The 22,535-nt window shown below is 41.6% G+C and overlaps 1 protein-coding gene across 1 annotated transcript in view; it reads left to right on the forward strand.

The window, feature by feature from the left end:
• SEZ6L (seizure related 6 homolog like) overlaps positions 1–21,535 on the forward strand; it is a 447,519-nt gene extending 425,984 nt beyond the window's left edge. The window contains exons 17-18 of the mRNA XM_056529133.1: positions 17,351–17,453; positions 17,977–21,535. Of these exons, the coding sequence (XP_056385108.1) occupies positions 17,351–17,453; positions 17,977–18,006 (133 nt within the window). The 3' untranslated portion in view covers positions 18,007–21,535. The remainder of the gene's footprint in view (positions 1–17,350; positions 17,454–17,976) is intronic.
• The last annotated feature ends 1,000 nt before the right edge of the window (positions 21,536–22,535 follow it).

Consider the following 22,535-nt stretch of genomic DNA (forward strand, 5'->3'; position numbering starts at 1 on the left):
TTCCTTTGCAAACTGCTCCAAGTCGCTCTTATTGGAAGGCTAACTTTTCCCAAAAGCAATTTTAAGATCTCTCCACAGGTGTTCAATGGGATTTAGATCTGGACTCATTGCTGGTCCCTTCAGAGCTCTCCAGCACTTTGTTGACATCCATTTCTGGGTGCTTTTTGACGTATGTTTGGGGTCATTGTCCTGCTGGAAGACCCAAGATCTCGGACACAAACCCAGCTTTCTGACACTGGGCTGTACAGTGCGACCCAAAATCCGTTGGTATTCCTCAGATTACACGATGCCTTCAAGGCACCCAGTGCCAGAGGCAGCAAAACAACCCCAAAACATCATTGAACCTCCACCATATTTCACTGTTGGTACTGTGTTCTTTTCTTTATAGGCCTCATTCTGTTTTCGGTAAACAGTAGAATGATGTGCTTTACCAAAAAGCTCTATCTTGGTCTCATCTGTTCACAAGACATTTTCCCAGAAGGATTTTGGCTTACTCAAGTTCATTTTGGCAAAATATAGTCTTGCTTTTTTATGTCTCTGTGTCAGCAGTGGAGTCCCCCTGGGTCTCCTGCCATAGCGTTTCATTTAAATGTCGACAGATAGTTCGCGCTGACACTGATGCTCCCTGAGCCTCCAGGACAGCTTGAATATCTTTGGAACTTGTTTGGGGCTGCTTATCTACCATCCGGACTATCCTGCGTTGACACCTTTCATCAATTTTTCTCTTCTGTCCATACCCAGGGAGATTAGCTTTAGTGCCATAGGTTGCAAACTGTGGACAAAGGCAAATCTAGATCTCTGGAGATGGACTTGTAACCTTGAGATTGTTGATATTTTTCCACAATTTTGGTTCTCAAGTCCTCAGACAGTTCTCTTCTCCTCTTTCTGTTGTCCATGCTTACACACAATGCAAAGACTAAGTGAACTTCTCTGCTTTTTATCTGCTTTCAGGTGTGGCTTTTATATTGCCCATACCTGTTACTTGCCCCAGGTGAGTTTAAAGGAGCATCACATGCTTGAAACTATTTTATTTTTCCACAATTTTGAAAGGGTGCCATTCATTTTGGAGTTTGGTGTGACATTATGTCCAATTTGCTTTTTTTCCTCCCGTTTTTGGTTTAGTTCCAATACACACAAACGGTATAAACATGTGTATAGCAAAACATGTGTTACTGCAATCCTTTTCTGTGAGAAATACTTAATTTTCTGCCAATCGGCATTTCTGGCATATGCAAGCTGGGCTAGTCCCCTCTGTGGGCCATTTCTGTCTGTCTCTTGGCCGGGTCTTCTTCTGTGAAGCGCCACCCCCCTACTTTACAGCCTGCTACAGTCTGAAGAAGGCTGTGCAGTAAGGCTAGGTTCAGACTACGGAATCTCCGGGCATAAAATTACCGCCCGGAGAGTTCCACCTGCGCCGACTAAATTAGTCGGCGCTAGGACCGCGCAGACACTGCAGTCTCCTGTAGACTGCTATGTGTTCCGCTAGGATTTCCGCCTGAAGAAAGAGCAACCCCTTTCTTCAGGCGGAAATTTTCTAGCGGATTTTTCATCCGGATTTTCCGCTTCACAAATTCCGAAGTGTGAATTTGTGAACGGAAAACCATTCACTACACTATGCATTATAGTAAGCGGAATTTCTGCTGGAAATTTCAAAGTGAAAATTCCGGTGGAAATTCCGTAGTCTGAACCTAGCCTTAATGAAAGCACTGTGTAGGGGAAGACTGCGTAGACTTACTCCTCACCTCCCCAAAACGGTAGCAGCCAAGAACAATGCAGCCCTCCTGCTCTAGGACTTGTATAGTGCTTCTTCTGTGCTGCCTGCTATTTATCCCTCCAGATCACTCTTATAATTTCTTCAGTCAGTCCTGACACAGCTCAGCTCACACAGCAGGCAAAACAGGCAGCCGTAATGGTGACTGCCGCAAAAGTAGCAGTAGCAAGAAAAGCAGAAAAGGTTTGTAATAATAAAATCAGAGCAGCACATTTTCTTCAGTATTTAGTAATTCAACTATAGACTATGACCTGCTGGGAGTTGTAGTCTTCTCCACAGGTGGCATTGCATGAACATTTTAGGTTGGGCTCACACAGGGTTATTGCTGTGCGTCCTTGCTATATATATCAGCATCCCATTAAAAAGGGATGCCAACGCATAGTGTCATTTTAATGGCCCGAATGTAGCCAGTTAGTGAGTACATTCGGGCCACTTCCCATGGGTTCTTGTTTCATTTGCTGGACCCTGTAGTGTAATCTGATGTGCTATTGAGTACAGCCAAGAATACATGTCACAGCGGAAAGTGGTCTGAATGTAATCACCACCTGATTAACATTAACGCCTTGAGGACCAGGCCAGTTTTCATTCTCGCAGTTTCATTTTTACCCCCTCACTGTCTAAAAGCAATATCTTCTATTTATCCATCTACAGAGCCATATTAGAGACTGCTTTTTACGGGACAAATGTAATTTGTAATGAAATAGAATATTTATGGGATAAGAAAGGGAAAAAAAATTGACAGGTTTTGTTTGTCTGCAGTGCATTTTACGGTAAAATTTAAATGTTGTTTGTATTCTGTAGATCAGTACTAGTAAAGCAATATCCAAATTATATTGCTATTGTTTTAATTTATTAGTTTAAAAATAATTAGCTTAAAAAAAGTTTTTATTTCATTCACCAACCACTATCAATAACATATTTACTATATTAATTTGGCCTCTTAAGGGGTTACCCATGACTTTAACCTCTTAACCCCAGGCCAATTTTCCTTTTTGCACTTTCGTTTTTTTCCTCCTCCCCTTCTAAAAATCATAACGCTTTCAATTTTGCACCTACAGACCCATATATGGGCTTGTTTTTTGCACCACCAATAATTCTTTGTAATGACATCAATCATTTAATAACAAAATCTACAGCGAAACAAAAAATTATAATTTTTTTGGGGTGAAATTGAAAAAAAAACAACGCATTTGGAAAATTTGGGGGGCCTCCGTTTCTATGCAGTGCACTTTTCGGTAAAAATGACACCATATCTTTATTCTGTAGGACCATATGGTTACAAGGATACCCAATTTATGTAGGTTTTATATTACTTTACTACTTTAAAAAAATTATAACTACATGCACCAAAAATTTGTATGTTTAAAAAATGTCCTCTATAACTTTTATTTTTCGGCAAACAGGGCTATATGAGGGCTCATTTTGCACCGTAACCTGTAGTTTTTATCTGTACCATTTTTCATTTAATGGGACTTTTGATCGCTTTTTATTAAAGATGCACAATTTTTGACTTTTTTTTAAGTGTACGCATCAGATCACTGATCGGATGTCGAGGAGGCAGGTAAGGGCCCTCCCGCCATCCTCTCAGCTGATAGGGACATCACGATTTCACCGCTGAGTGGACGACGGGAGGGCCCTTAATTACCTACTTGCCTCGTCACCGTCCCATCAGTGCTCTGATGCTGCAGTCAGCAGCTAGAGCAGCAGAGCACCAATAACACTGATCAATGCTGAGCCAAAGCTCAGCATTAAACAGTGTATGCAATCGCAAGATTGCATGTTATAGCCCCTTATGTGGACTAAAAAAAAAAAAGAGTACGAAGTGTAAAAAAATTTAATAAAAAGAGTTAGTAAATTGAATAAGCCCCTCCCCTAAAATAAAGTTTGCATCACCCCCTTTTCCCATTTTTTAAATAAAATTATGTAATCAAAAATACACATAAACATATGTGGTATCGCCACGTGCGTAAATGTCCGAACTATTAAAACATAATGTCAATTAAATTGCAAGGTGGATGGCATAAAAGTAAAATAAATACCAAAGTCCAAAATTGTGCATTTTTGGTCACTTCATATACCATAAAAAAGTGATCAAAAAGTTCCAACAAAACAAAAATGGTACAGATGAAAACTGCAGACCACAGTGCAAAAAAGTAGCCATCACACATCCCCGTATACGGAAAAATAAAAAAGTTATAGGGGTCAGAAGAGGACAATTTTAAACATACTAATTTTGGTGCATGCAGTTAAAGCATTCTTTTAAGTAGTAAAGTGAAATAAAACCTATATAAATTGTGTATCCTTGGACCTGCAGAATAAAGATAAGGTGTTATTCTTACTGAAAAGTGCACTGCGTAGAAATGGAAGCCCCAAAAAGTTACAAAATTGAACTTTTTTTATTTCACCCCAAAACCCCCACAAATATTTTTTTTTTCTTGCCACAGATTTGGTTATAAAATAAGTGATGTCATTACAAAGTTCAATTGGTGTTGCAGCTCTTATATGGGTCTGTAGGTGCAAAACTGAAATTGCTATGGTTTTTAGGAGGGAAGGAGGAAAAAAAGAAATCGCAAAAAAAAAAAAAAATTGGCCTGGTCCTTGAAGGGGTACTCCGGTGAAAACCGTTTTTCTTTTAAATCAACTGGTGGCAGAAAGTTAAATGGGTACTCTCATTAAAAATATATATTTTTATTAAAAAGATTATGTAAAAAAAAATGTTTCTAATATATTTTGTTTAAAAAAAATCATGTTTTATGTGTTTTTTTACGTTTGTAATCCTGGCCACTAGGTGTCACCCTATATGGCTCAGGATTACTTTTCCACCCCTCACCTTCAGCACATTCGGACCAACTCTGGCCGGGCAGCATGGCCCAGCATGGTCCGAAACGCGCGTTCACATGAATGAGGAGAGGGAGATGCAAGGCGGGCGGGGATATTTAAATTTTGCGCGCCGCGCGTGCACGAGCGCTGTGCTCGTGCTCTTCTTGTTTCCAATACAGGCAGAGAGTGAGTACAGCGCTGGTTCGCGCGCGGCACGCAAAATTTTTATATCCCCGCCCCCTGCATCTCCCTCTCCTCATTCATTGCAGTGCGCGAGCTGCAGGAAAGAGAGAGAAGACGGGTGGCAGCGATGGGCAGAGATAAAATGGGCAGAGATGTCAGCAGAGAGCACTGTGCTCGTGATGTCATCAGTGTTCCAAAAAGAAAGGAATTTCCTCTGTAGCATTCAGCAGCTAATAAGTACTGGAAGGATTAAGATTTTTTAATAGAAGTAATTTACAAATATGTTTAACTTTCTGCCACCAGTTGATTTAAAAGAAAAAAGGTTTTCACCGGAGGACCCCTAAGGCCAAAATGGGCTTGGTCCTTAAGGAGTTAAAATGATGGACTACTGGATTGGTGGGGTCAAACTCTTGGGGGGAGATTTATCAAAACCTGTGTAGAGGATGAGTGGTGCAGATGCCCATGGTAACCAATCAGATCGCTTTCATTTTTAAAGCGGTCTGTGAAAAATGGAAGAAGCTATCTGATTATGTATTAATGTTTTTTTATTTATTTTTTTAGAGATTTTTTAGACGTACTTGATTCTAATTTATGAATGTGCATATGTTTTGTATGTGTCTTTTGGTTTGTGATTCAACCTTATATTCCTAATAATCCAAGGATCCAGTATGGGAGATAAACACTTTAATATAAATGAACCCTTCATACAGTACATCAATACAAATCCACCCACTCTTAAATGTTTGAACATAGCAGAGAACAAACAATCTATGGCAACAAGTAACCCCTGAAATCACAGGCTGAATACTAGGCGAGTCTAGGATACGATCTGTTGCTTCTTGCATTGACTTGCATAATATTGTGTATTGTTGTTGAAATGCTGACATCTGCTGGTAACTCTCGGTACTGGAACCTACTCAGTATTACATTTATCATGATTGATAATAGGTACAGAATAGTGAGTTGCAGCAGGAAGAAACCCAAGGGAAAGAATATGACATATTAATGCAATTTATAATATTTAGCTGCAAAGAAAGAAGTCACTCACTTAGTTGATCTATCATCATTTGTTGGCATCTACAATGGGAATGGATCCCAGAACAAGGAAAAGAATCCTCAAAGGAACAGTTTATAATCTGTTCTGTTTCCATTTTTGGTGCTAAAAAATTAATAAGATGTTACACTGAAGTAAATTTCAAAATAATTGTGATTAAAAATAGCCTATCATTTTTGTGTGCAGTTTCTATTTAGAGATATGTCACTTGGGTATAAAGAAATCCTGTAGTTATGAGTAAATCCATTCCTTCTTCTCTCTCTTCTTCCTTAGCTACAAAAATAGTATAGTTTCTGAAGGGGCTCCGATGATGTCAGGCGACAAAGACGACACTCATATCCTGAGTATCATCTATATCACTCCACAGCATGTCTGGGAAATTGCTAGTAACACAATTCCCTAGTGCATTACAGTGATCCTTTAAGATACCATGGCCTCAGGTTACAATATTTTCAACATAAAATGGTACTTTTTGGACCAATGTAACTTGAAACCAGACTTAAAGGGGTACTCCGCCCCTAGACATCTTATCCCCTATCCAAAGGATAGGGGATAAGATGTCTGATCGCGGGGGTCCTGCCGCTTGGACCAGCCGCAATCTCCCTGCAGCCCCCGGCATTCTAAACTTCAGCACCGGAGACTTGTGACATCATGGCCACCCCCCCTCGTGACGTCACGGCCATACCCTCTCAATGCAAGTCTATGGGAGGGGGCGAGGTGGCCGCCACACCCCCTCCCATAGACTTGCATTGAGAGTGAGGGTGTGACGTCAGCACCGCATCGCTAGTCATCAAGCACAGAGTGAAGATCGCTCCGTGCACTGGTAGACTTTGGTACCGCAGCAGGGGGTTCCAACAGCAGGACCCCTGCAATCAGACATCTTATCCCCTATACTTTGAATAAGGGATAAGATGTCTAGAGGCGGAGAACCCCTTTAACATACAATGCCAGAAACAGTTTGGATCAGTGTGAATGGCTGGAAGATCCAACCAAACAGTGTGGGCCTTTCATTGGTAAACCCCTGTATTTATGAAGTGGATGCACTAATTTGCTGTCTGGTAGCACCTCCCTATAGTATAGTGCGGTACTGTACTACTCTTTACCTGTGCCATGTGCCAGGTGAGGGTGGCTCCATGTTGTATATTCGGTGTACCGTGTGTAATGTACCCTGAAGAAGCACCTGTCCTCTATTTATAAAGTGATTTATAGCTTCTAGCATCTATTTTTGACTTTTATGTATAATTACTAACTTTATCTGTATTAGTTACCTTGTTGTTTTTCATTAATCTTTTTCATATTTTGGATAATCATTTTGGAACCGATTGTGAGTTTTCTGTAGATTAAACATTTCAAGATACAATGGCTTCAAAATACAGTACAGCATTGCCCTGGACCAAATAAATATTGTAACTTGGGGGACCACCGTGTTTAAAATGGTGTCAAGCTGGCACAAAGTTCACCTGTGTGTGATTCATTTATGGAATTGGTGGAGACAGAGGTGTAAGTTGAAGTTACTCAATGCTCCTAACTTTTATAGTTTATCATTCTATTTTATTGATGTGTAATGGGGCAGAGTAAGGCGGGGTTGTTACGCCGAGCGCTCCGAGTCCCTGCTCCTCCCCGGAGCGCTCACGGCGTCTCTCTCCCTGCAGCGCCCCGGTCAGACCCGCTGACTGGGAGCGCTGCACTGACATTGCCGGCGGGGATGCGATTCGCATAGCGGGAGGCGCCCGCTCGCGAATCGCATCCCAAGTCACTTACCCGTCCCGGTCCCCGGCTGTCATGTGCTGGCGCGTGCGGCTCCGCTCTCTAGGGCGCGCGCGCGCCAGCTCTCTGAGACTTAAAGGGCCAGTGCACCAATGATTGGTGCCTGGCCCAATTAGACTGATTAGCTTCCACCTGCTCCCTGGCTATAATACCTCACTTCCCCTGCACTCTCTTGCCGGATCTTGTTGCCTTGTGCCAGTGAAAGCGTTTAGTGTTGTCCAAGCCTGTGTTACCTGATCTCCTGCTATCCATTTTGACTACGAACCTTGCCGCCTGCCCCGACCTTCTGCTACGTCTGACCTTGCCTCTGCCTAGTCCTTCTGTCCCACGCCTTCTCAGCAGTCAGCGAGGTTGAGCCGTTGCTAGTGGATACGACCTGGTTGCTACCGCCGCAGCAAGACCATCCCGCTTTGCGGCGGGCTCTGGTGAACACCAGTAGCCTCTTAGAACTGGTCCACCGTCACGGTCCACACCAATCCCTCGCTGACACAGTGGATCCACAACCAGCTAGCCGAATCGTGACAGTAGATCCGGCCATGGATCCCGCTGAGGTGCCGCTGCCAAGTCTCGCTGACCTTACCACGGTGGTTGCTCAGCAATCGCAGCAAATTGCCCAACAAGGACAGCAGCTGTCGCAGTTGACCGCCACGTTACAGCAACTTCTGCCACTGCTACAGCAGCAACCATCTCCTCCGCCAGCTCCTGCACCTCCTCCGCAGCGAGTGGCCGCTCCTAGCCTCCGCTTGTCCCTGCCGGACAAATTTGATGGGGACTCTAGACTCTGCCGTGGATTTTTGTCTCAATGTTCTCTGCATATGGAGATGTTGTCGGACCTATTTCCTACAGAACGGTCTAAGGTGGCGTTCGTAGTGAGCCTACTTTCTGGAAAGGCCTTGTCTTGGGCCACACCGCTCTGGGACCGCAATGATCCTGCCACAGCCACAGTCCAGTCCTTCTTCGCTGAAGTCCGTAGTGTCTTCGAGGAACCAGCCCGAGCTTCTTCTGGCGAGACTGCCCTGCTGAACCTGGTCCAGGGTAATTCTTCAGTAGACGAGTACGCCATCCAATTTCGTACTCTCGCTTCCGAATTATCTTGGAATAACGAGGCTCTCTGCGCGACCTTTAAAAAAGGCCTATCCAGTAACATCAAGGATGCGCTGGCCGCACGAGAGATTCCTGACAACCTGCAAGAACTTATCCATTTGGCCACCCGCATTGACATGCGTTTTTCTGAGAGACACCAGGAGCTCCGCCAGGAAAAAGACCTAGATCTCTGGGCACCTCTCCCACAGTATCCTTTGCAATCTACGCCTGTGCCTCCCGCCGAGGAGGCCATGCAAGTGGATCGGTCTCGCCTGACCCAGGAAGAGAGGAATCGCCGTAGGGAAGAAAATCTTTGTCTGTACTGTGCCAGTACCGAACATTTCTTGGTGGATTGCCCTATTCGTCCTCCACGTCTAGGAAACGCACGCACGCACCCAGCTCACGTGGGTGTGGCGTCTCTTGGTACGAAGTCTGCTTCTCCACGTCTCACGGTGCCCGTACGGATTTCTCCTTCTGCCAACTCCTCCCTCTCAGCCGTGGCCTGCTTGGACTCTGGTGCCTCTGGGAATTTTATTTTGGATTCTTTGGTGAATAAGTTCTGCATCCCGGTGACCCGTCTCATCAAGCCGCTCTACATTTCCGCGGTCAACGGAGTTAGATTGGATTGCACCGTGCGTTACCGCACAAAACCCCTCTTAATGTGCATTGGACCCCATCACGAAAAAATTGAATTTTTCGTCCTTCCCAACTGCACCTCTGAAGTCCTCCTCGGTCTGCCATGGCTCCAGCTTCATTCTCCCACCCTTGACTGGACCACCGGGGAGATCAAGAATTGGGGCTCTGCTTTCCACAAGAAATGCCTCTCCTCCCCTCCCAGTCCCGTCAGGCAAGCCTCAGTGCCTCCTCCTACACCTGGTCTCCCCAAGGCTTATCAGGACTGTGCCTTGCCTCCTCGTGGCCCCCGTCCTGGTGACACCCTGCCCCGTGCCAAGCTTCACCCTCTGCCCTCCCTCCCCATTCCCACTCCTGCTGTACGGCCTGCCTTTGAGGAAACCCTACAATCACTCCTGGTGTCCTCGTCCCATGTGAAGCAGTTGCCGAACAAAAAAAGGGGGAGACCTAAGGGGGGGAGTACTGTTACGCCGAGCGCTCCGGGTCCCTGCTCCTCCCCGGAGCGCTCACGGCGTCTCTCTCCCTGCAGCGCCCCGGTCAGACCCGCTGACCGGGAGCGTTGCACTGACATTGCCGGCGGGGATGCGATTCGCATAGCGGGACGCGCCTGCTCGCGAATCGCATCCCAAGTCACTTACCCGTCCCGATCCCCGGCTGTCATGTGCTGGCGCGCGCGGCTCCGCTCTCTAGGGCGCGCACGCACCAGCTCTCTGAGACTTAAAGGGCCAGTGCACCAATGATTGGTGCCTGGCCCAATTAGCCTGATTAGCTTCCACCTGCTCCCTGGCTATAATACCTCACTTCCCCTGCACTCCCTTGCCGGATCTTGTTGCCTTGTGCCAGTGAAAGCGTTTAGTGTTGTCCAAGCCTGTGTTACCTGATCTCCTGCTATCCATTTTGACTACGAACCTTGCCGCCTGCCCCGACCTTCTGCCAAGTCTGACCTTGCCTCTGCCTAGTCCTTCTGTCCCACGCCTTCTCAGCAGTCAGCGAGGTTGAGCCGTTGTTAGTGGATACGACCTGGTTGCTACCGCCGCAGCAAGACCATCCCGCTTTGCGGCGGGCTCTGGTGAACACCAGTAGCCTCTTAGAACCGGTCCACCGGCACGGTCCACGCCAATCCCTCGCTGGCACAGTGGATCCACAACCAGCTAGCCGAATCGTGACAGGGGTTACTTATGTCTGGCGTACGGCATAGGTGAACTCAGCCTAAATCTCGACGTAACTGATGCCACAACTGATGACAATGTGCATCAGTTGACATTAGTTGTGTAGCATCTGGCATCCATTGTTTCTGCAAGCTGCGTTTCCCTGTCCGGTGTCATCTGGCGTGTCCAACCATCTGGTGTTCAAACTGAGATGGCGGACAATTGTGAACTGTTCCATTCAATCTAATGGGATCGGTTCTAGCATCAGTTTTCCTTCGATGCACATTGGAGGGAAACACTGTCGGACAACTGATATATGTGAAGGGGGCCTAACAGATGCCTCCTCTGATGCAAATTCCCAGTTCCCAGAGTGTGATAGTTCCTGTTTTCCCTTTTTTTTCCCCTGAATTCCATATACCTGCATATATGTTCTCTTCTGTATATATTATTTTTTGCATAGCCACGCTGTGATAGTATGTAGTCAAATTTAATATTTTGATTAGTTCTGTCTCTTGCTCTCTAATCCGAACTTAGCCCAAGGGATATTCAGTGGCTCATTAATTCAAGATTAATACAAGATTAATTCAGTAGATATTGATAGTCTATTGTTTTCGAGGGGAATCAAAGCCAGAAGAGGATCCACAAGGAAGAAGAATTATAAGTCTTTCCTTCATTTTTCTTATTCATTTTGAATCCAATTTTAGTCTTGTCTCAAAAATTGCAGCAGCAGTTTTCCAAGAAAATTGATGGCAGGCTAACAGGAACACCGCACACGACCAGATATTTTAGAGATTTTTTTGACCCAGTTGTCTGGCCATTTTAGTTAGGCTCTCATCGGAGTTGCTTAGATCCTTACACTTGTCTACACTTGTCTATTTTTCAACTTTAAAAACTGATGATTCACTTCCTTATATATCTAAATCCTTGATAGGCGCAATTGTTATAAGACAATATAATTCACTCCACTTGCCAGTGGTTTTCATTTTGTTTCTGAAGTGAAATAATAAGCTAAGTGAAGTGACACAGTACATGGATAATAAACACTTTTAAGTCACAGAAAATGTCATTTGCATACAATGATGTCAGAGAACAGGTATAATATAAATAAAGGATGTCACAGCAAAGGACTTAGGTCCATAGTGATGTCAAACAGAAAGGGATAATATTACAGAACAGAAATGATAAACATATTGGGGAAGATTTATTAAAACCTGGGCAGAATAAGATTGGTGCAGTTGCCCATAATAAACATATCAATGGCTTCTTTAATTTTTTAAAAGACCTCTGAGAAATAAAAGAAGCTGATTGGTTGCTATGAGCAACTGCATCACTTTTCCTCTGCACAAGTTTTGATAAATCTCAAGTGATTTCATGGCTAATAGATAATGCACCATGACATAATAGCACATAAATAATAAACAAACTGTCGTAATAACACTGTTAGACTCACCGCAGTCTACTGGAACTCGGGAGGTAGTAGATCCGCTGGACCGCAGTAGTCTGGAACACGAGAGGTAGTAGATCCGCTGGACCTGTGTGGCAGATGACATGGGCCATGCCAGGGAGTGGAGTCTTTAGTGCCGCTGGTTTTCACCAGGGCCCGCCGCAAAGCAGGATGGTCTTGCTGCGGCAGGCGGCATCCAGATATATAAAACCAAATTAACCAAAAATTACTAAACCCCTGGGTCTTAGCCTGAGGTATAAAACCCCAATAATGCTATCCCTAAAACGTAACTTTTACTAATTATTGTTTAAAATACAAGATCCCAACAGTAGATGGTTAAAACTGATAACCAGACGATCTAATATAGGTGCAACTATTGATAGGAGAACAATCTCCACTTATTTGTCACACAGCCCTGCAGTGGCCACTAAGATTATAATCCTGCTGGTCTCACTTAAAATGAACACAATTGCCGCCTCTACATGTTTTGCCGCACCCGCAGCTTTCTCAAGAGGCAATGGTGGCAATAGCTATTGCCACCATTATCTCTTGAGAAATCCGTGGGTGCGGCGAAAAATGTAGAGGCGGCTATTGTGTTAATTTCAAGTGATACCAGCATGATTATAATCTTAGTGGCCACTGCAGGGCTGTGTGACAAATAAGTGGAGATTGTTCTATCAATCGCGTCCCTCGATGCGAATCCCAGCCCCCCCGGCAGGAGACATGAGAGGGGAGATGCGCCCATGGTTGGCGTGTCCGGCCAGAGCGCAGTGTGTAACAAACACAAGGATAAAAGCAGGGATGATAAACATAGTATCATGATAAAAAGATATATACACACAAAGACATCACAGAGAAGGAATGAGAAATTAAGCATCGTAATACAAGCATACAGTGACATCAGAGAACAGAAATGATAAACATCATCATAATACAAGGACAATGCACACAATAACCTCACAAAACAAGAATGATTAATGCAGTATAATCATGATACAAGGAAAATGCATACAATGACCTCACAGAACAGGAATGTTAAACACAACATCATAATATAATGATAATGCATACAGTTACATCACAGAACATAAATGATAAACACTGCATCATAGTACAAGGATAATGCACATAGTGACATCACAGAATAAGAATCATAAACAACATCATATTAAAAGGATAATGCACACAATGATATCAAGGAGATATCAAAGATAATGCCCCCCCAGGGCAGAATAGGAATGATAAATATAGCATCGCATTACAAGGATGAGCTTTCCAGTCATATCACAGAACTGGAATGCTAAAAATAATAATACAAATATAATGCAAACCTTGATGTCACAACACAGAGACAATAAACACACAGTTATAATAATATGAGGATGATACACACAGTGACATCATCAAACAGGAATGCTAAGCATGGCGTCATTATACAAGGATAATGCATACTGTGGTATCACAGTAAAGGGATAATAAATGCTTTCTTGTGTCTGCAACCTCTGAACCCTCAACAGTTAAAACTCTAGTTTGAGAATAGTTAAAGATTACCTGTCACCAAACTAAACTTTTAAAATATTATTTCCTTCTTATAAGAAACTTTGCTAAATACTTGCTGTCAAAATTCTCATCCTTTAAATGTTTTTAATGTATTTGAAAAAATGGCCACTAGATAGCTCTGTTCTGTTCCCTGCCGCAAGTCAAACAGTTAGTCCTACTAGCCTAGTAGGAAACCAAACTTAGGAAATGCATGCGGCGCATGGCGAGGCACAGCTCTCGCAGGCCTCAGTGACTTCACGCCTGCTGGAGAATGCCCACTTTCTCCTGCTGGGAGCTTACACATTGGCCCTCATTTACTATTCTAAACCCGACTTCTTTTGTCAGGTTTTTTTGGCGCATCTTTGTCTGCGCCATGTCGCAGACATCGTGCGCCAGTCTGCGACACAATGCGTCATTTTTTCCCGACAGACCCGATGTGGATTCTCCCAAACCCGAAAAAGGGGCGTAAGCTGACATTTCTGAGCTTTCCCACATATTTATAAAGGTTTCCAACCCAAATTTGTTGAATTGTTGTTGATTTTTTCCCGACAACTCAGAGGAGTTGGAAACCAAACCTACAAAACCCAGTGCGACAAACAGGATGCGACATAATAATAAATACCAGGGGAAAAAAGCAGTCGGGTAAGAAAGCAAGATAGACTTACAACCCGATTTTCTAAGTAAATGAGGGCCAATGTGAGAAGGGGAAAGGTATGATACAGAGTATCTGAACCCCTTAAGGACCAGGGGTTTTTCCGTTTTTGCACTTTCATTTTTTCCTCTATCAATTCTATTATATTCTAATATCAATTTTGCACCTAAAAATCCATTTGATGGCTTAATTTTTGCGCCACGAATTCTACGTTGTAATGACATCAGTCATTTTACCCAAAAATCTACGACAAAACGGGAAAAAAATCATTGTGCGACAAAATTGAAGAAAAACACAATTTTGTAACTTTTGGGGGCTTCCGTTTCTAGGCAGTACATTTTTCGGTAACAGTGACACCTTCTCTTTATTCTGTAGGTCCATACTATTAAAATGATACCCTACTTATATAGGTTTGATTTTGTCGGACTTCTGGAAAAAATCATAACTACATGCAGGAAAATGTATACGTTTAAAATTTTCATTTTCTGACCCCTTTAACTTTTTTATTTTTTCGTGTATGGGGCTGTATGAGGACTCATTTTTTGCGCAGTGATCTGAAGATTTCTAGAAGATTTTTGTATTGATCAGACTTTTTGATCGCTTTTTATTTATTTTTTCATTATAGAAAAAGTGACCAAAAATACACTATTTTGGACTTTGGAATTTTTTTGCGCGTACGCCTTTGACCGTGCGGTTTAATTAATTATATATTTTTATAATTCGGACCTTTCTGCACGCGGCGATACCAAATATGTTTTTTTATTTTTATTTACACTGTTTGTTTTTTAAATGGGAAAAGGGGGGTGATTCAAACTTTTATTAGGGAAGGGGTTAAATGATCTTTATTCCCTTTTTGTTTTCACTTTTATTTTACAATGTTATAGGCGGGACCCCCGTGATGGGACATCTTATCCCCTATCCATAAGATGTATAGGGGCAGAGTACCCTTTTAAGGTCATTTCAGAGGGGGCTATAACACTGCACACACTGATCTTTTACATTGATCAATTGTTTCTCATAGGAAACCAGTGATCAATGATTCTGCCGCTTGACTGCTCATGCCTGGATCTCAGGCACTGAGCAGTTATTCGGCGATCGGACAACAGGAGGCAGGTAAGGGGACCCTCCTCGTATCCTACAGCTGTTTGGCATGCCGCGATTTCACTGTGGCGATCCCGAACACCTCCCTGAGCTAACCCGCATTGGTTTACTTTCACTTTAGACGCGGCTTTCAACTTTGAATGCCACGTCTAAAGGGTTAATGTGTGATCAGTGCCACACGTTATTAGCCACGGGCCCGACCCGCTATGATGCTGGGCCACAGCGTGGCCCTGCGTAATAGAAGGGGAAAGGACCCAGGACACATCAGTACGTCCTTGGTCCTTAAGGGGTTAAAGCTTGGGGGAAAACATTTAAGGGCAGAGGGGTATTAGGAGTAGTTAGGGAATATAATCTGAGTTAGTTTAGAAAACATGGTTTGATGACAGGTACTCTTTAAGTTGAATTGGAGTAATTGGAATTTACACAATAGACTGAGTAAATGAACTTACAAACAAGCTGCACATTATTATTATTGATCCATTCAGTTAAAAGGTGATTTTTGTTTGGGAAAAACAAAATTGTGCAAATAAAATAGAAAATGGTTTTGTCATCTACGAACTAATAAAACTATGATAAAAAGTTTATAAAGCTTTTATGGCCAGTAGCAGAATGATAATGCTTGTTTCTTGCAGGTAATTTGTTGTATTATTATTTAGCAATGTTATTACGAGTGCCGAATGTTTTGTCAGCTAGGAGCGTGTTATATTTACCAGTCACTCAGTATCTACTATTCAAGGCTGTTATGATCTCCTGATGTTAGCTGCTGTTGTTTTTCATGGCCACTTATCTTCTATAGTTAGAAAAAGCATGTACTTATTTAGTGGTTTGATGCTTAATACACAGCTTTAATGAATTATAATGCACACAAACAATGTCTAAGCCTGGTTCACTGACACTGACATAAGCTATAAAGACAAGTAACACTAAGACAAAAAGTCAATTTATACACACATTGGAGTGTCTGGATTTAGAGACAGTAAACAACATTAATATATCCTAAGAAGTAGTTCAACATTTTGGACAACCCATGGCATAAAAGACCTACTTATAAGGGACAGATGGAAAGAAGTATGACTACAGGAAAGGACCATAGGGATTGTTAGTAGCCAATATTCATAAAACACACATATTTGCATAGAAGCTGAAGATACACACTGTGGTAGAGAATTTTTACTTCAATGGTTAAAGTGGTACTCTGCCCCTAGACATCTTATCCCCTATGCAAAGGAAAGGGGATAAGATGTCTGATCGCGGGGGGGCCCACCGCTGGGGAATCCTGCGATTTTCTTGCTGCACCTGGCGTTCTTTAGAGCATAGTGTGCAGCACAGGAGGCTTGTGACGTCACGGCCAAGCCCCCTCAATGCAAGTCTATGGGAGGCCATCACGCCCCCTCCCATAGACTTTCATTGAGAGGGCATGGCCGAGATGTCATGAGCGGGGCGTGTCTGTAACATCGCAAGCCTCCGCCCCAAATCGCCAGTCCTCCGGCACAGAACAAAGTTCGCTCCGTGCACCGGATATCTTGGGTGCCGCACCCAAGATCGCAGGGGACCCCTGCGGCGGGACCCCCGTGATCGGACATCTTATCATCTATCAATAAGATGTCTAGGGGCAGAGAACCCCTTTAAGGTCATTTCAGCAAACTTTGTAAAGATTAATAGTAAAAAAGAATGTAAGAAGCTTTGTAATATATCTTATTAGACAAAAATGCTTCTTTCTTTGCTTTATCAAGCTTCTTCTACCCGCATCAACCACCTACCTGACTCCACTAAAATGTAATTCAAAGACACTACGCTATGCTAGATTTAACCTCAGCGCTTAATTTACAGTTTAGACTGTTTGCTAGTACTCTATAATGTTCTCCATGCTTTATATCCTAAAAGGTCATGTAAAGAGACAGCTATGCTTTAAAGTAATTATCACAAGATCAAAATCTGACCACAGGGACCCCCCACCAATCCTATGAATGGAGGTTAGACCACTGGGATAAATGATGACGAAGGACTATGACGAAGTGGCAGTAAGCAGTGAAATGGCCATCTTCTTGTCCGCTGCTGCCCTGTAACCTTTTTCATCACAATAAAAAGAATACTATTTTATCGTAAGTACCACTAATATATTTCTAATAATTTTCTATTTTCCTTTTGATTCCAGATGCAGATATTATTCCAGCCTTCGCCTTCCTCTTATGTATTCTCATCCATACAGCCAGATTACAGTAGAGACAGAGTTTGACAATCCAATATATGAGACTGGGGTATGTGTACATCCATTTGTTGACGTTATTTACTGATACCTTATTCTAATGCAACATCTGTATTCTCTGAGTAGAGAGAGAGGTCCTGTAAAACCCACCAACACATTGTAACAACATGTCTCTTCTCTTCAATTATAGCAATGAGGTAACAATAACACAGGTTTAAGTCCAATTATGTTTTTTGCTCCATTATTTAAACACGGTCTCAGGAACATTGGCATGTAGTAACAGTAACAGGAACAGTAACATTGTGTATCCATTGGTCTTTGCAAGTGGACGTGCTTTGCCCACGTGATGATTGCCACTGCCACCTGCCTCCATTCCTCTCAGAAAGTATATTTCCGAGATGTGGAGCAGGAGAGGTAAGACCTTTTTTGCTCCATGGACAATGCTTTTAAGTAGGGATCTGTAGTATTTCCGCTTCTATTGTCTCTGCATCACGCATCCATTGTCAGAGGTGCTAAGTAACAGGTTTTCTTAAAATTGCAACAATGCTGATTCGATATTTCTTCTCTTATATCAGGAAACAAGAGAATATGAAGTTTCAATCTAAAAGCTGCGGTTTCATAGGAAATCAAGCACCGGATACCTTCTATCAAGATGCCAGTTCTGCAACATGACAGAACTTCTCAGTGCTTAATCCAGAGACTATGTGGAGTTAAAAAGAACCTTTTAGTATTTTAGTTGTATTTCCTTTTGACTATTTCTTGAAGATTTCCATCTCTGTATTTATAACATTTCCATTTAGGAGACTAGATGTGTTTTAGGAAACACTGTTATGTTGCAGGGTACAAGAAAACCATGTCAGAACAAGGACAGCGAATGCTCCCAGGATTAATCTAACACAGTTAATATAGCCAAACTGCAGTGGTAATAAAGTGATAACCTTCAGCTTCTCAGGATTTGCTTCAAGTCTTGAGCATTTCAATACTAGCTTATTTTGTGCTATAGAACTAACCGGCAAAAGATTAGCAAATGTCTATGGCGCCTTTTATGCACTTTATAGTATTGCACATGAAAGAAAAATTATTGGATTGTGTTGGAGACCAATAAGGAGACATTTTACAACTTTTTTCATGGAAAACCCAGAAAAAACACCACAAAAACTAAGATGTAATTAAGCATATAATGGAGCGCAAAAAGTAGCAGAAGAAAACTGGGGCTGTCACAAAATGTGTAAATTGATACAGGAAAAGCAGTTTAACAGCTGCTGAACCCTGTAAAACTGTATTTTATGTGATACATCTATCATTATTGCAGTGGTTTACATCCAAACAGCAATACACCATTGTTCTAATGATCCAAAGTGCTTTATTGTATCAGTTTGCTTCTTATAAAAAGTCTTGGCAATAGGGAACAGAATAAGGCACTCCTGCTCAAGTCCAGATTCATGGGTTGCATTTTTTTTTAATCACTCTGGTATCTGTTTTTATTTTATACAGTCTGGAGTAGGCCTGTTGTGATATCTGTGAGTTATTTCTTAGATGTAAAACAATTTTCTAGAGTCCATGGGAAGGACTGGACAGGTTGGCCAATCTTTGTAATTATATAACATATGACCATACTAACAAACCCAAATGAAAAACAATTCAAACTAATGGTAATACTACTAACGGTAGTAACCCAAATCACATAACTGTGAGGCCAGGATTTGCAAGGAGCTATTTTTTTTTAACTTTTTTTTAATTTTAAACTTATAGTTCTTTTGCTCCTTTTAAAAGCTTGGCACTAGGAAATACAAAAACTATCACTGGTGAAATCCAGAAGCATTAGGGCCTTTGCACATGGAGGAAATTCTGGATTTTCTCAGCAGATCCGCACTGCCTAGATTCGGAGGTAATTTTGAGCGGAATTTGGTGCCAAAAATAACCCCTGAAATTCAAAGTCCCATTTGGAGTTACCAATGAGTGTTAGCCAATAATCTGTACGTTTTTTTTTTTATTACTTGATATACAGTTAATGTATTTGGCTTAACCACAAACTGTTAGTAAGTTTCCCTAGAAAGCTTATCATACAACCAGGCATATAATTAGTTTAAATTCCAAATCTGGGTTGGAAAAAATCTCTGGGCTGAATAAAATAATTTATCTTATATTCTGCCATGGCATTGCTATTAAACCGTTGAGCTCTGCAGTATTTTCTTATCCTGGTCTTCTCTACATTGTATGTATTATACAAAGAATATTTTAAATTCAGTCCTTTCATCGTATGAGGCATTGCACTAAAGTATGCACAAAGCCATTACTTAAAGTGTAACTCTGATGTTTGCCCAGCAGTAGGATAGCTGATAAAAACGTTTGTCAACTTTATAGGACAAGACAAAAGAAAAAACAGGATATAAATTTGCCCCAAGTCCCATAGACCTGCATGAGACTTCTGGCATATCTATATCCTGATCATCAAAGTTACGCTTTAACATGGTAGTCACCAGGTAAAGAACATATATACTCCATCACATGAATACTGTTACTTTTATATGTGCTTGAATAAAGACAATAAACAATCTGTACCCACTTGGTCCAATTTCTCGCTCCTGCTGCTATTTTGGTGCCAGGTTCAACTGCTTAGCCCACCCAGGCAATCACTGGCCACAGAGGTGACCCGTCTGAGCCAGAGATTGGCTGACTGAGCACTTTATTGTGTTGAAACAAAGAACAAAAAGTACTCAGCGGCAGGACTGTTGGGTTTGTGGAAGGTGAGTACACATATTTTATTGTTTTTACCACAGGCTGAGCACATATAAATGTAAAAGAACTATCCGGAAAACCCCTTGAACAGAATATTATTCGAGAAATTTATTGAGAAATATGTTCCTTTACATGAGGTGTTAAACTGGATGATTGAACCTATAAAATATTGTTATTAATCATAGGTGACCATTTCTAACCAACCCCATGACAATCAAATACCAGCTTCTAACTACTTATTTTACTACATATACAGCAACAATATAGAAAAGTAGACTGCATATTGAGCCTATCTCAATGCAACCATTTACTATGGAATTTAGCAGAGGACTAACTGACATGACTAATGTTAAATCAAAGGAGGTATCCCAAGTTATTGCCCAATCACAGGAGAGGCGATAACTAGTTGGTCAGAGATGGTCCAACCACTGGGACTACAACCTATCACAAGAACTGAGGTCTTGATGCTGAGTGAATGGAACAGTAGTGCTCATGCTTGGCCTTCACTTTATTCACTCTATATGTGGCCTCCAAAGGCAAGCCACATACTGTATATACCTGGCTATTTTTAGAAGTCCTTTAAAGAATGAATGGAGCAGTGATCAAGCATATGTGCTGCCTCTCCATTTACTCACTAGACAAGGCCCTACCGTTCTCCTGATTGGTGGGAGTCCCAATAAGCAGACTCTGACCAACAAGCTAGTAGATGGCCCGTGGATAGATGATAACTTTTTATTTTGGGATACTTGCTTTAAGTGTCTTTCATACTGTTGGTAACTATACAGACAACTTTATTTCTTTTAAATGACTTTAGCTTTTTTTGTATACTTTACTTTTTTGTAACTTTAGAATGTGACAAGTGTTTGTTTTTCATAAAAGGATTAAGGAAGAAAACAGGATAAGACTGAAATATGTAACTTTAAAGATGTTTCTGCCATCCAAACCCAATACATTACAGCTGTTGTTTGGAAGTTCTGCAAAAGTTCTTTATCAATGCCATGTGTAATCCCAGGACCATTTCAGTGATGGTGATTGTGTTACTGTCAACCTGACCCTCCTCTACCGAGCCGTGTTTTGTGGGAAAAAGACCTTTTAGGTGTCTTTTTTATTCTGTATTTTTATCGATATGGTACGGAATGTGGAAAAAAGGACTTTTGAAAAGGATAGCTAGAGATGTGACTACTAATCCCTGCATGGAAATATCTACTGCCCATGAGTGAGACTGGAAAGGACTACTAACTCTTATTGGATGGCAATGTGTTTACTTTGTCAGATTCTATCTTAGCCATTTGGAAACTACCGCAAATATTTTAATAGTTTACGTTTGTTTTGAAAAATAAAATGCATACGACTTATACCTGGAATATTTAAAATTTAATAAAAAAGACGAATGTGTATTTGTATCGTTGAAAAAATGGAAGAAAGATGGTGTATGACATTTTATCCCTTACAAATTAGACAAAAAGGTTCCTTTCAGTTTTAATAAGTGCCATTTCTACAGCCCTAAAGGAAATTATCCCTAAAGGGTTCTAAACAGAAACATACAGAATGTGGAGATCAATAACATATGCAGGGTTGTATTTAGAATTAATGTTGACTTGAAGCAAGTAGTTACGATATTTTATTACATTTTAACACTGTTCTATGTAAAATAAAAATATACACTATTGGAACCATTGTATAGTGTGTAGAGGGTTAAAGCCTAGTTGTTTTTTTTATTCTAGACTCAAGGAGTCCCCGTTCAAGAAACTACTCATAATGTTAAATGTTTTTGAATTTCTTTTTGAATGTATTTTCTGTCTCACCACAATGCTCTCTGCTGACACCTATGGTCATTTTAGGAACTGTCCATAGTAGGAGCAAATCCATATAGCAAACCTATCCTGCTCTGGACAGTTCCTGACATGGACAGAGATGTCAGAAGAGAGCACTGTGGTCAGACAGAAAATACATTCAAAAAGAAAATAATTTCCTGTGAAGCATAAAGCAGCTGATAAGTATTGGAAGGATTACATTTTTTTAAATAGAAGTAATGTACAAATCTGTTTAGCTTTCTGGCACCAGTTGATTTTAAAAATGTTTTCCAGCGGAGTACACCTTTAAACACTCAATAAGTGACATAAAAATAAAAACATGATTCATATATATGAATCAAATTTTTATGTCACTTATTGAGTGTTTAATAAAGCATGTGTAATTTAGTTAACAAGGGACTCCATTTTTTTCTCATTTGTTGTATAATTTGGTTAGGAGGTCACTAACAGTTGTCAAACTACTGACCTAGGAGTATTGTACTTATTCTTTTTTAACCCCAGGGAGCTTGTATATTTTGATTTACTCGTTATACAAGAGCTAAAGGCCACCACTAGGGGGAGATTAAGAGCATACAGGTTAA

The sequence above is a fragment of the Hyla sarda genome, chromosome 1 (assembly GCF_029499605.1).
Source record: "Hyla sarda isolate aHylSar1 chromosome 1, aHylSar1.hap1, whole genome shotgun sequence".
In the NCBI taxonomy this organism is placed as follows: Eukaryota; Metazoa; Chordata; class Amphibia; order Anura; family Hylidae; genus Hyla; species Hyla sarda.